At 34.5% G+C, this 15,661-nt stretch overlaps 1 protein-coding gene across 24 annotated transcripts in view; it reads left to right on the forward strand.

Moving 5' to 3' along the window:
- PhKgamma (phosphorylase kinase gamma) overlaps positions 1 to 15,661 on the forward strand; it is a 119,258-nt gene continuing 103,597 nt past the window's right edge. For 2 of the 24 annotated variants that reach the window (XR_010952369.1, XM_067780871.1), the window contains exons 1-2: positions 4 to 521; positions 2,658 to 3,443. Coding sequence is in view for 21 of the 24 variants with exons in the window: in XM_067780871.1 (XP_067636972.1) it covers positions 3,349 to 3,443 (95 nt within the window). In the remaining 3 variants the exon portion in view is untranslated. Of the gene's footprint in view, positions 522 to 683; positions 784 to 2,657; positions 3,444 to 15,661 lie in introns of those variants that run through there. The other 22 variants (XM_067780877.1, XM_067780879.1, XM_067780886.1 and 19 more) reach the window with 22 other exon arrangements.

A 15,661-nucleotide genomic window follows, 5' to 3' on the forward strand; every position in this document is an offset into this window, starting at 1 on the left:
ACGGCACGAATATGGACGTATAACGTAACGTCAAAATTTTGTTTTTTTTTTTACTTACGCTGTAGCTGTCAAATTTCGACTTTTGATTAATGAAAATCTTCGTTCATGGTGCGTGGAAATTATATTTTTCACGCTCATTTTCGGAAAATTTGCACCAACGCACGCTTGTGAACGCATCAACCAAGTAAAAACGCTGTGGAGCAGCTCCAAACGCAAGCGCAAGTGTGTGTGGTAAAGTGAGTTCCAATGACAACAACAGCGAAGTGTCAGTGGATAATAAAAGTATCATCGGTAGAAATAGCGGATTACGAAGAAAAGCGACGGGAAACGGAAATTTTCTAAATAAATATTTGTGCATAAATAAAGTGTTTAAATAACAAACTGTTAGAATAATAACGAGGAAAATATTTTGCGCATAAAACAACAATAATTGGTGGTAAGGATAGCTAAATGAATCGCAACCGTAGTACGTTGAAAGCCGATGCCTACAGCGGCAGCAAGACGAGAGGATAGCCATAAAAGCATGTCTGTGCATGAATGTATGAGCTAGTACATAACCTTTTGTGACATTGAACAGCCACATTGGCAATTGCCAAAATACAAAAAAGTTAAAAACAAATAAGGAGGGTGTGCAAATCATTGTCGGCAAATGCAAAAAAAAAAAAAAAGCCAAGCAGAACTAAAAAGTTATAAGTATTTGGCTATATCGGCAATGAGTTAGGCAATTAAAAGGTTTAAGAAACGTGCACCTAGTTACATGGCACAGAGATTTGGGTCTTATAGGTAGCGATATTAAATAGTATACGAGTGGCAGCTGTTTGTAATCATTAATAAAACCCCTGCTGCGGTGATGGATTTAAGTGAACAGATGAATAGGCAGGTAGACGAATAGACAAATAAACGCTGAAGAAGTACAATGAACTGGTATAAAGACAATTATATCAAGTTCCACTAAATTTGTTGACGGACACATAGACAGATAAGCGGACGAAACAACAATAGGAAGATGCAACTACGGATTGTTTTGAAAGCAGATGTAAACTTTTCCAAAAGTACTTTTGTATATGTACATGTATTATAAAAACTGGTAACGCTTTACAAGACGGTGCACCATTTAATTTTTATCAAAAATTATCAGTGGTAGTACCTATCAAAAGACGCGTTTCGACCTACGTTTTTAGAATCCGAAAGTGAAAATAAATTACAAAAAACCAGGAAATGACCTGGAAATGGGGGGCCGGATCCATAGTTTTTTTTTTTTTAGCACAGAACTACGAAAAATAACCCTGGGTGGGTCCAAAACCGGCTTGGGGATCAAAATTAAATTTGCCCAGAACACCTTTCACAAGCACATGACAACTTTAACCGATTTTTTGTAATTATCTTTTAACAGAAATAAAATTTCTAATTTTCGCTTACGGATTCTAAAAACGGAAGTCGAAACGCGTCTTTTGATACCACCTTTGATATAAATTAGATGGTCCACCGTCTTGTAAAACGTTACCTAAAAACTATACCATATTCAAAAACCAAAAGGTGTAGAAACGACTGAGAGTTGCATGGAAAGTTTTTGTGAACAAACTGTGTGATCGACAGACATTGATTGTAGTTTTAGCCTGTTGGCTTCTGACGGTGCATATGTATACATATCTGCATAACTAGTACATACATTTGTACTTGACGTTCCAATTTGCCATGAGCTGAGCCACTCCAAGCATTCAAACAAATTGGTTACGAGCTACATCATAACTAGTTTGAGGCCATGCTCAGTATATGGTGAGTTGGCAGTATAGAAGTACTCAAACGATGTCTGGTTGACACGAATAATATCACAGGTACATTTCAATGATTAGAAAGATAAGATCCGAAGCGACTAAAATACCAAAATGATTTAAGGCGTTGTGTACCGCAATATATACCTTCTCCATCTCAATTGTCAACCTCACCTACACGTGGCGAATCCTGTTGCTTTAACAGTCTAGGCTCTGGCGACCCCAAGTACCTCATGGATCTAAGAAATGTGAGGGCGGGATGCCCTAAAAGGTTTAATGTGGTCATACCAAATCGTTCCCGAGATAGTCGGCCTAGTACCCTAATGGTGCTTGTTACCGCAACTGAAAATTCGAATACAAACTCTTCAAAGAATTTGTAGTGGAACCGCATGTAGCGTTTTTCGGACTAGTTTCTTTATTAGTTAGGCTCACACTGTAGGTTTACCGCTCCTATGATCGTGTGGATATGCAGAATGTGCGAAAAATTGAAAAAAAAAAAATCACACACGCGTACCAAAAGATTTGTTGTATTGTTGTGTAATCGCGCAAAAAATGCCAGCAAGTTGCCCACATATAAAAAAAATTTTAAATTAAGGTAAAAAAAAAAATATTATTAAAAAGCAATCACACTTATTGAATAACGCTAAATAATTTAAAAATTTAAATAAATTCAACGTAAAGTGTAGCTTCTTTCCAATGAATTTAATATAGTTACTTAAATTTTGGCAAAAAATTACAGTGTAAACCTGCGCTTAGTGTACTTGTGACAAATAAGCGAACAATATCGCGAAAAAATAAATTAATATCTATATGTATATAATTAAAAAATGTGATTATAAAAATGAATTTTATGTTTAATTTTATTCGAATTTTATTGTACATAAGCTGAAAAATAAATAAAATGAAAAAGCTGAAAAAATATTTTTTAACTCAAAAATAAAATTCTGATTGTTGTTTTTTGAGCATTAAAAAAAAAATAACAAAATAGCGAAAAATAAATTTGGGTTACCAAACATAATAAACATTGGCCCATCAAACAACTGGAAAAAATAAATTTTATTTACAACTTCGCAACTTACTTTATTGCATAACTTTTAGTAGTTCTTAAAAACAAAAATCAAAACAATTAGCTAACTAACAAATGTTACATCCATAATAAGTGCAAATACAAGTGTCCAAATCACTTAGAAAGTTCTAAAGCTAATAATTGATTTAGTCAACGGTTAATCAGCAGCTCAACAAAGTTCCTCACATCTACTAAATATTTAACATTTCGTCCGCTACACAAGTCTGCATAAATACGCTTGTACTTAATACATACACATAATATACATATCTATGCATCTACTTGAAACGAATACTTAATGGCATTTAATTGCTAATGAACACCGATAAAGTGGTTGATGGTGTTGTTGTACAAGCGCTATTAATCAGTTGTTTATTTTTCCTTTCGAATCGCTTTTTGCCAGTTACTCGTATTGTAAATCAAATTCGATTGAGTACACGACGCAACACTGCAAAACAGTGATTTCATTTAACATTTTTAAATTTAACCATCAAAATTCCACCGGAACCAATGGCCAAAGACGAGGAAGAGGATGATGTGTTGCCTGATAAGGATGCAGCTAAAGGCTTTTATGCCAGATATGAACCCAAGGAGATATTGGGAAGGTAAGTGAAATACAAAGATAGTTTGTAGTCAGATATTATTTACTGTTAATCGAATTTTGAAATCTGCTACCTATGCTTCGTTTTGCTTAGGTCAAAATAACTGACACCAAAGACTGCCTCAAGATTCCCCAGCGGGTCAGGGGGTTAGAATATACCCGCGGTAGGTATGCCTGTCGTAAGAGGCGACTAAAATACCGGATTGGCCTGAAGGTTTAATGTGGCCATATAAATCGTTCCCGAGATGGTCGGGCCAGCACCTTAATGATGCTGTGTTACCGGAGCGTACCGGATCTGTAAACGGCAAAGGACCATCACATCGATCACTCCCTAAACCTTCGGGGAGCAACCGTATCGCTACAACAACAACAACAACAACTGCCTCAAGACTCTGGCAAAGTTGACATAATCATAATGCCTTATGCTAGGTCAAATTTGACCATAAACTATATTAATGAAAACGTCCGGTCATACAACATGAAAAGCGTTTGCGTCCGTTTTGACTGCGAAGTGACAATTAAATTAATCAATAAGTAAAAACGGTTATTGCCGAAGGGTATATCAAATTTGACATTAAAATTTCATTTGCTAATACGTTGGCAATTTATTTCACCAACAGGCGTTCCATCAATAAATAATGCCAAGACGCGTGAAACAGCGTGAAGTAATGAAATGGATTGCGAAATAAATGAGAGCACTGCTTTATCGACTTCAAGTTGGTAAAATGACATAATGGAAACGCTTTTGACCCCAACTGACCAGCGGGTCAGCTTGAGGAAGTTTTTGATGTCACTCATTTGGATCTAACGAAATCCAAGCATTTGTAATCAAAACGGACGGCAAACGTATTTGGTGTTGTATGTTTTTTTTTTTATTTACTATATTAAAGTCAACACATACACAAAGCGGTCGACTACTGGATACAAGATACAGTACAAATTGGTCAAATTTGACCTGGATGAGATAGTTATTTCGACCTTTCCAAAATTGCTCTACGGAAATTTTGGTATTTTTTGGGATTTTTTTTATTTACTATATTAAAGTCAACACATACACAAAGCGGTCGACTACTGGATACAAGATACAGTACAAATAGGTCAAATTTGACCTAGATGAGATAGTTATTTCGACCTTGCCAAAATTGCTCTACGTAAATTTTGGTATTTTTTGGGATTTTAAAAGTTTGTCCTGCCCGAGCTCGTACTCGAGTGCGTCACAAATCTAGGCCTGCAGGAGAACAAAGTTCTAATAGCCGAAAAACGCAAATATTCGCAGAGTACTTTGGCAGCATCGAAGTGGCTTTCACAGCAACCAGTATTTTGTTATTCTTTTATGATTTTATATAATAATAAAACTCGTTAAATTTTCGAAATATTTTTACAATGAAAATGCAGGTATATTTTTTATTTAATTTGTCTGGCAATTAAATGATTTTCTAATAATCGCATTGTTTTGCAAATTTTTATTGTGCAATGGAAAAAAGCGCAGTCAATTTCGCATTTCTACATATTACGCACACATATACATAAATCGTTAATTCCATATGCCGGTTGCTGCAAGTTGCTGTCAGTTTGATTTGGTCTAAAGTAGAGCAATTTTAGATTTTATTAATTAGAAATATTACGATTATGCCCATGATGATTGTGAAAAATCATATAAATTACTTATTACATAAACGTGTGTATTTGAAAGTGTGGAGGAACAATATGAATATGAGATTTGTAAAAATAACCCGTTTCTGAGACAAACTCTCCGCCTAGCAGCTCCAGAAATCAACAACGAAGTACAAACTCAGCCACGTTACTTTGACCAATTACTCGACGTTTTCTGGAGCGATTCATTGGTTTCTTTGTGGCGTATTTGTGTTCATGTAACGATTATATTTAATAAATTATTGAATTCCCTTTCCAAAATTTACAATTGCTGTAGGTGTTTATACCGCAGTGAGTTTCTCGCTAAAAGTAACGTGTTGGTGGTTCTTGTTTAACCCCCCGATTCTATGTTCGTTGACAAATTATCAAGCCTGATAAATAATCAAGAAACAAATATTTGTATCGAGTGTTTTGAATCCTGTGTCAGAAATAAATTTTTTTCTTTTGGTTTTGACGCAAAATAAAAATTATTTTTATTAAGTTTGACAAAAAGTTCAAAAAACTTGATACCAATATATTTTTCTTGACTATCAAGCTTGATAATTTGCCAAGGAACCCAGATTCGGGGGTAAATCTATCGTCTTTGACTCAGCTAAAAAAGTTTTTGACATTTAACGATGTTTTGCTTTTTTAATTATACGTCTTTCTCCGCGGTCCAAACCATAATTTGCACTTGAAGTTTGTTAAAAATGTTACGTCAAGCTAGCCGACCCACAACTTAAATTTCATTTTTTTAATAAAAAATATATCAAAATTAGGTGCTATTTAGATGCTTTTTAGGGCCACAAAAGATAATTTAGGTGCTCATTTAGTTTTCGAGATATTCGCAAAAAAGTGTGAGTGAAGCTAGCAGACCCACAGCTTAAATTTCAGTTTTTTTAATAAAAAAAATATATCAAAATTAGGTGCTATTTAGATGCTTTTTAGGGCCACAAAAGATAATTTAGGTGCTCATTTAGTTTTTGAGATATATGAAAAAAAGTGTGGGTCTGCTAGCTTTACGTCAAGCTAGCCGACCCACAACTCAAATTTAATTTTTTAATAAAAAATATATCAGGTAGGTGCTATTTAGGTGATTAGTAGGGCCACAAAAGATAATTTAGGTGCACATTTAGTTTTCGAGATATTCGGAAAAAGTGTGGGTCTGCTAGCTTTACGTCCCAGACAAACAACTTAAATTTTAGTTTTTTTTACTAAAAAATATATAAAAATTAGGTGATAAGTGACATAAGTATTTTATAAATTCTAAAAAAAAAGTCATTAATTTTTATGGTGTGCCGTCAACTTAGGTTAACTTCACACCCTAAGAGAACCACCTTAGACAAAGAGGATAAATATAATACGAGACGTCACTTGTTAATTGTAGCCATTTGCTTAATGTTTTTTAAGAGGTAGTCGCTGGTTTTTTTGGGCGAGATGTGCATGAAATGTCTTCTATACATTTTCGTGGGGTATTTGTGTATATTTTTCCGACTGTATTTAATTAATTAATTAATTCTCTTTCCAAAAATCACATTTGCATAAGGTGCCTACACCGCATGGATAAATGGGAGACAATTCAAAAATGTCCCTCATAAAAAACATTAGGCATCAATTTTTTGATTTCCAGCGAGCTACTCGCCACTCGTATCTGACTGGTGGCTCTTATTATATTTATCCTCTTTGCCTTAGAGACCTTAGTAAAGTGGCATATTTTATAAACTTACGGCAAATTCATGTGAAAGAAAACTTTTCCTAATTGGAGTCTAAGGTGCTTTTCTCAAGGTGGCTCGGTAACTTCACATGAAGTTGGCGTGCCACTCAATATTTGCTAAAATATGGTCGCGACAGTTTTTCTTCTTCACGGCTAAATTGACGGCAATTTACCCAATATTAAATTTTTTCCACATAAAGGTTGTCTTGCCAACTTCAGAGAGGCGCTTTTTTCACCTCTCTGAAGTTGGCAAGACAACTTTTACGTGGAAAAAAATTACCTATTGGGAAAATTGCCGTGAATTTGCCGTAATTTAGCCGTGAAACAAAAAAATTTGCCGTGGCCATATTTTAGAAAATACAGGGTGGCACGCTAACTTCACGTGAAGTTAGCGTGCCACCCTCAGAAAACCACCTTAGAGGCCAGCTAGGAAGATAATTCTTGCACACGAATTTGCCGTAAATTTGCCGTAGATTAGTGGCATATTATATAATTTCGAAAAAAAAAAATTTAACTTTTTTTTATGGTGCACCGCCAACTTCACGTGAAGTTAGCGTGCCACTTTTCGAAAACCACCTTATACACCAGTTAGGAAAATAATTCTTGCACGTGAATTTGCCGTAAATTTGCCGTGAATTATCCGTGAAACAAAAAAATTTGCCGCGGCCATGTTTTAGAAAATACAGGGTGGCACGCCAACTTCACGTGAAGTTAGCGTGCCACCCTCAGAAAACCAACTTAGAGGCCAGCTAGGAAAATAATTCTTGCACACGAATTTGCCGTAAATTTGCCGTAGATAAGTGGCATATTTTATAAATTCGAAAAAAGAAATTTCAAATTTTTTTTATAGTGCACCGCCAACTTCACGTGAAGTTAGCGTGCCACCCTCAGAAAATCATCTTAGTGGCCAGCTAGGAAAATAATTCTTGCACACAAATTTGCCGTAAATTTGCCGTAGATAAATGGCATATTTCATAAATTCGAAAAAAGAAATTTCAAATTTTTTTTATGGTGCACCGCCAACTTCACGTGAAGTTAGCGTGCCACCCTCAGAAAACCGCCTTAGAGGCCAGCTAGGAAAATAATTCTTGCACACGAATTTGCCGTAAATTTGCCGTAGATAAGTGGCATTTTTTATAAATTCGAAAAAAGAAATTTCAAATTTTTTTATGGTGTACCGCCAACTTCACGTGAAGTTAACGTGCCACCCTCAGAAAACCGCCTTAGAGGCCAGCTAGGAAAATAATTCTTGCACACGAATTTGCCGTAAATTTGCCGTAGATAAGTGGCATTTTTTATAAATTCGAAAAAAGAAATTTCAAATTTTTTTTATACTGCACCGCCAACTTCACGTGAAGTTAGCGTGCCACCCTCAGAAAACCATCTTAGTGGCCAGCTAGGAAAATAATTCTTGCACACGAATTTGCCGTAAATTTGCCGTAGATAAATGGCATATTTCATAAATTCGAAAAAAAAAATTTCAAATTTTTTTTATGGTGCACCGCCAACTTCACGTGAAGTTAGCGTGCCACCCTCAGAAAACCGCCTTAGAGGCCAGCTAGGAAAATAATTCTTGCACACGAATTTGCCGTAAATTTGCCGTAGATAAGTTGCATATTTTATAAATTCGAAAAAAAAATTTCAAATTTTTTTTATGGTGCACCGCCAACTTCACGTGAAGTTAGCGTGCCACCCTCAGAAAACCACCTTAGAGGCCAGCTAAGAAAATAATTCTTGCACACGAATTTGCCGCAAATTTGCCGTAGATAAATGGCATATTTCATAGATTCGAAAAAAAAAATTTCAAATTTTTTTTATGGTGCACCGCCAACTTCACGTGAAGTTAGCGTGCCACCCTCAGAAAACCACCTTAGAGGCCAGCTAGGAAAATAATTCTTGCACTCGAATTTGCCGTAGATAAGTTGCATATTTTGTAAATTCGAAAAAAGAAATTTCAAATTTTTTTTATAGTGCACCGCCAACTTCACGTGAAGTTAGCGTGCCATCCTCAGAAAACCATCTTAGTGGCCAGCTAGGAAAATAATTCTTGCACACAAATTTGCCGTAAATTTGCCGTAGATAAATGGCATATTTCATAAATTCGAAAAAAAAAAATTTCAAATTTTTTTTATGGTGCACCGCCAACTTCACGTGAAGTTAGCGTGCCACCCTCAGAAAACCACCTTAGAGGCCAGCTAAGAAAATAATTCTTGCACATGAATTTGCCGTAAATTTGCCGTAGATAAGTTGCATATTTTATAAATTCGAAAAAAAAAATTTCAAATTTTTTTTATGGTGCACCGCCAACTTCACGTGAAGTTAGCGTGCCACCCTCAGAAAACCACCTTAGAGGCCAGCTAAGAAAATAATTCTTACACACGAATTTGCCGTAAATTTGCCGTAGATAAGTTGCATATTTTATAAATTCGAAAAAAAAATTTCAAATTTTTTTTATGGTGCACCGCCAACTTCACGTGAAGTTAGCGTGCCACCCTCAGAAAACCACCTTAGAGGCCAGCTAAGAAAATATATCTTGCACACGAATTTGCCGTTAATTTGCCGTAGATAAGTGGAATATTTTATTTTATAAATTCGGAAAAGAAAATTCAAATTTTTTTATGGTGCACCGTATGGTAAGTGGCATATTTTATAAAAATATATAGGCGCATAGTCAAAATAAAATAGGTTCTAAATTTAGTTACAGCTTTTTGATACAATTTTCTATGAGCTATCTGTCAAAAAATCTGCAGCTAAATATAAAATCTATTTTATTTTGACTATGACTATGCGCCATAGTCTGCATGTTCCTGCATAAACCATTCCAATAATGCCGCTTAAAATATGAGTTACATATGTACATCTGAGCAGCAACTTTATGATGACCTGTGCATCACTTACGAAAGATTTTGGTATTTGAGTTAGGTAGAAAGCTATGCAAATTTTCTGCATTATGCCTGCTATGGTTTCTATGCTCAAAAGAGTGTGTCAGGATGGAGCATCCGTAACGCGGGAAACACCCATACGCAAAGATAAATAGATAAAAAAAAACAGTAGCGATCCTTTTCATCTTTTGATGCAACAGTTAAGGGTAAAAAACGCTGATGCCAATGTCTAGTATTTACATTTGTACAAATATTAAACAGACAAAAAAAACGCCTGCGGTAGCGAACATAGTGGAATAGCCACTATGGCGCCGTCTGTCGGTATTCTACAAACGTCTGTCTGTTTTGTTATGTATATACATATGCTTCGTACAGAGTCCTTGGAATGTGTGGTAATTCCCACGCAGTTGACAAGAGCTGAACAGCCTTTGGTGCAAGTATTAAGGCCATAAAAACAGACGCCGACGCCGCGGCGCGCCGCCTGGGTTATGTTGTTGAAATGTTTGTGGTTGTATTAGTACAGTGGTCACCAAAATGAAAACTGTGGCTGTGCGAGTAAAACTAAAATCATCTTATTGGTAGTGGTTTAGTTGTTGATGAAAAATCAATGAGGGAGAACATATGCACGAATGTTTGTTAACACACGAAAATTAATTCGTAAATATGCTATACAAATACTACTATATTATTTAAACAAAATAAATTGTTAACATTAAACCATGAAAACATTCTGCGCATGAGCGTTTGTTTGCAAAATACTTTTTCGCAAATGCGCAAATAATAGTCTCATCCGATGTTGCTACTCTGCTTGTTCAGAAGAGAAGTAGTCCGAAACTTTAATTTTCTGGGAAAACGCAAACGAAGTTTTATTTTCCCATAGTTATATTATAAAAATAAGCCTGGCGACAGCGATGGCGATCATTTTTGTCTCTTTAAGTATACTTTATATACTTTTATCAGCCGTTTATTTAGGTATCATAAAATCTCGAAATATGAAAATTTTGTGTGTAAACCACAAGATGTCTGAAATCATCTTTTAAAACTTTCTGTTTTAGAAGGATTCTTAATTTTTTGAAAAATTCAAGTAACATAGAATTATTAAACTATTCTATTTTACGTTTATTTGCGCCAAAAAAAATTAAATTGTCTCAGTGTATAATAGAAGGGATGTTTTCTTGCCAAACTGCTCTGCGATAAATCCATTAGAGTCAGCAGCGGTAGCCAATCAGCAAAGAGTACATATTTTTGTTTTAGTTTTCTCGTTTATGTAAATTGTTGAAATCGAACTTTTGGCATACATATAGATAAATGTCTTTCAAAAATAGAGGTCTCAATGTGAGAATGTTTTGCTTTTTACTTATATGCTATCGGTGTTGACGATCGGGTTGTTGTAAACAACGAAAAAGCCGATTGAGCACGTGTGAAGGTCGAACATAGTTCGTTGCATAGGAAAGCAAATAACTGCTTTTGATACAGATCTGCCTGTGACCGTTGCATTAGGAAATGCTACATACATACATAATTTGTTCCTTTTTAGCAGCAGTGATTAAAAAAACAAATTACACACATGAAGTAAGCGAACATGGGAAGGTCATATACATATGTATGTACAAACGTACATGACCGCAACTATCCACTTAGCTGTCCTATTTGTAATACATAAGTATGAGGAGTATAGATAACATTTTCTAAGATCTGTTCCGCAGCCTTTCTCTAGTTTACGTTGTATTTTACGAAATTTTTTACGGATTTTTTTTGAAAGGGTTGAGATTGTTACTAATGTGTGGTAAGTGCGATGACAAGTGTTGATGCCTATTGAAAATGGAATGCGATGACAAGGTCTATTGAAATGGCACTCATATATGTACCTAAAAGGAATAGAAATTGGGTTACCCAAATCACTATCGTATCATTCTTTGATTTAGACGGTTTAGTTTCACTTAGCAAGTGCGCGAAAAGTTTTATCACAAATTTTAATATTTACATATATGAACAATGGCTTCACGTCCCCGCGGTAAACCGTGCAAGACTGACCCAACTTTTTTAGCCAGTCGAATTCTTTTTTTTTAAGAATGAAATCATAAAAAATGGGGGCATAGTTAGTGCTACAAACGAAATATGGAAGTGTATTTCCAAGGAAGTGAAATTAAGTGCATCCACTCTTCATTCCTATGTAGTAAATAATAGATATAATTTAAGAGACCATATTTATGGAAGCCAAGCTAATGAAAGTGTGGAAAGTGAATTTCTGGTAGAAAATAGTAAAAGTCAGAGCTTGAATTCCACTGTATTATCCGTGGACCAGTATGAGACATTTTCATTCACAATCAATAAACGCACCTTTAATGAAATGTTAAACGAAATATCATATTACACCTTAATTAATGGAAAAAAACGACGGAGGGTAAAGACTGTGTTGCAACCCAATCTGTGGAGTGATGAAATTTCCAGAGCTATTTGGAATCATTCTAAACTTAAACATGGTTTTAATTTTAAGTCGCATTACGTCACCAGAGATGGATCTGCCGGGAAAATAAAAGGTAAGCATGCAAATTCATACCAACATAAACATATGAGCCCTTATTTTTTAAAGTAACATATGTCCATTTTTTCATGTGTCGTGATATAGAGGGGTATGCGTTTGTATTGATTCTAAATATTGCTAAAGGTTTATTGGTGTTAAATTTCAGTATGTAAAGAAAATGGTTATATTTTTTTAAATAAAACAGTTTCTGAGCACCAAAGGAAATCGTGCTAGTTTCAAAAACAAAATCCAGAAAAATAAGTTCAAATTTTAAAGGCCTTGAATGCATTAAGAAAAAATTTTTTTAAGTGGCATAAGTCCACTTCGAGCAAAAAAAAATTTGTTTGCGAATTTTTAGCATTCACTGGGATATCATTTCCTAAAACTCAAAATTTGCTCAAAACACCCTCACCTCACATATGTATTAGTGTTGCCAGATTTTTATTTCGGGTTCCCGGGACAGACCTCAAATTTGAGCCATATTCCCGGGATTTTTTAAAATTTCCCGGGACATTTGAAAAATATGAAACACCTATATATTTGTATAGGTTGCTCATTCGGCAATTAATACGTTTTCTTGTGTTTAATGCGAATTCAATATTATATGGATAATTTCCCAAACGTTATTTTAAAGCACAACAATTCCCCATGCAAAATGAATATTCAGGTGTGCGAAATGTCAAACATTGATAATATTCAGAACCACAGTAGGGACGAATTTTTCTTCTTTACAGAATTGCATGCAATATGCTAATGAGCTGAATACAATCAAAGCCGCAAATATGGCCATGTTTCGTAGCAGATTATAATTTATTAATTTTGATATTGTGAAAATGCCGGGATATAGCATTTCCCGGCGGGACACTTAAATTTGTGAAAAATATGGGATGTCCCGGCCAATACGAGACATTTGGCATCGCTAATATGTATACATATGTTAAAACAAACTTGAGTTGAACTATGGCATTGTCTAAAAAACTTTTTTGATATCATTATACAGCTAAGTTTATTTGATAATACTGTAAAAAGTCATGATTGTTTGACTTCGTCATTACACATTTGAAAAGAATATATCTGCGGCTTGCTATAACTGCTATTTTCTCATATGAGCTGAAAGTAGACTTTCGAAAATAATGGCTCATATGTACATGTCGACCCTCCGCCATACAAATATGATATACCTATGTATCGTTAGTATTATTTATTACCCACAGTTTTCGTATGCAATTATTTGAGCTCTTGTTTTTTGTTGTCTAATTGGAAATTTATCGGAACCGGCCAGATCGGACCACATTAGCATATATCCCTTATACAACCGATTTTTCAAACAAGAGGATTTTTGTCACATCTTCCTAAATTTATCAGATTGAAGTTTCAAATTTTATCATATGCTTTCGTTTATAGCACATTTTGTTGCCTGAAAAAAAAATTGTGAGATCGGTCGTATTATATTATATATCCCATGTAACCGATTGTTCAGATAAGAAAATTTTCGTAATTTTTGCCCGATTTTAACAGATGAATCTTAAAATTTCATCAATGCACCGTTGATATATAAAGTATAAACCCCATATAAACCGTCATTTATACACCATTTTAATGGCTAGAAGCTTCAAATTTCATCAAATACTTACCCATACGTTATATATTGTTCAGATATTCATGGTCATAGCTATCTCACGCATACCACAAGAAATGTGAAATTTTGCATCAAAGTACAAAGTACAAATAAATTTTTTATACTAGTTATATTAATCGAAAATTACGCTTAAATATACATATACATATCTTCAATATGCATATTAGGGTGGGTCGATTTATTAACCGATATCGCTTCGTCGATTCTTCGATAGGATTTGGGCTCAGAAAAAAAGTTCCACTGCCATACCCAAAAAAATAATTTTCTAGCCTGCGAAATTTCATTTTTTTTTTTACTTTTTTTCGACTTTGGGTTTTAAGGTTTTTTTCATTACCTACTAAAAAAATTTTCATTTGGTTGTAAAATTTTCATGTATACGCTGTCCGACCCAACAATGTCCGCTAAAAACGTTGGCGATAACAGTTTTTGAAAAAAAAAAATAAAAAAATAACAGTTTTTTGAAAAAAAAAATATTTTTTGGGTCGGACACATATGAATTTTTTTTAGTAGGTCACGAAAAAAACCTTAAAAATCAAAGTCGAAAAAAAGTCAAAAAAATTAAATTTCGCAGGCTCGAAAATTATTTTTTTGGGTATGTGTAGTCGATACAGATATTTTTTGGTGTCCCACAGTGTTATAATTACCTTATACTCGTACCAAATCTAAAAATCGCTTACTAAACAACTTTTTAAGGACAATGCCGATGTGGTACGGAAATTAATTGTTGTATATCTAACGAGGAGGATGATAACTTAACAAAGATTTATTGTGCCTTGAGAGGTAAACTTACTGGAAAAAAATGTGGAAAGCGTCCACTTCGTAGCATTAATAGAAAAAAAGCAATAAACGAAATTATGCATCAAGAAGTTCATGTTTATAAAGCCAAAAAACGAATGGAGCTCCAACAGCATGGTGATCCAGATCCTCCAATTTTGCCAAGTGACAATGTCTTAGCCAAAGCTATGTCAGAATATAAAACATCAAAATATCTACACAAAGATCCAGTTCAAGCGTTGTGTATGTTGAAGAGAAGAGCCAAAGGAATCAATGTTATTCAACATATTGGATGTGATCCTTTTTTTATATATTTTTTCTCTAATTTCCAATTAAAACTTTGGAATCTTTACTCGGATCTGGTGCCTTTAATTCTTGATTCAACGTCTGGTATAGCTACAAAAATTGTGCACGCTGATAATCGGAAGTCGCATAGTTTATTTCTCCATATTGGAGTTATAAATTGTAACGTTGGACAATATGCTGTATGTGCGGGTATAACAGAAAGGCAAGATACAGTTACTATTCAAACAATGCTACTACGTATGATACAAGCTGGAGCGAACATCCCGAAACAAGTGGTACGCGCAGTGCTTATTTAATACTATTTAATTTAATATATTTACGCATAACTGACGCAGAGTATATATAATTTTTTCAGATTTGTGACTCTTCTAGAGCACTCCTTACTGCCGCAATCAACACCTTTACTCGTTTTAGAACTATTGAAGAGTATTGTGATGCTTGTTTTGAAAATCCTAGCCTAATGGAAACAGAGACATTAATAAGTATAGATGTTGCTCATTACATAAAAATTTGGGCAAAATTTTTAAGCAATAAATCAAAACGAATCAAAGTATTTTATATGGCGTGCATAGGCCGATTAATTAGCTGCAAGACAGTAAATGATGCCAAGAATATTATAAAGAAACTTTTAGTAGTTTCACTTAGTGAAACGGATGGATACCAAAAAAATGGTTTAAAAACTACATGCGACATTAGTAAGAACGAATTAAAATTATTAATTACTACGGATCGTGAAGACTACGAAAAATTG

This window comes from Eurosta solidaginis, chromosome 4 (genome assembly GCF_040869045.1).
Source record: "Eurosta solidaginis isolate ZX-2024a chromosome 4, ASM4086904v1, whole genome shotgun sequence".
Taxonomy (NCBI): domain Eukaryota; kingdom Metazoa; phylum Arthropoda; class Insecta; order Diptera; family Tephritidae; genus Eurosta; species Eurosta solidaginis.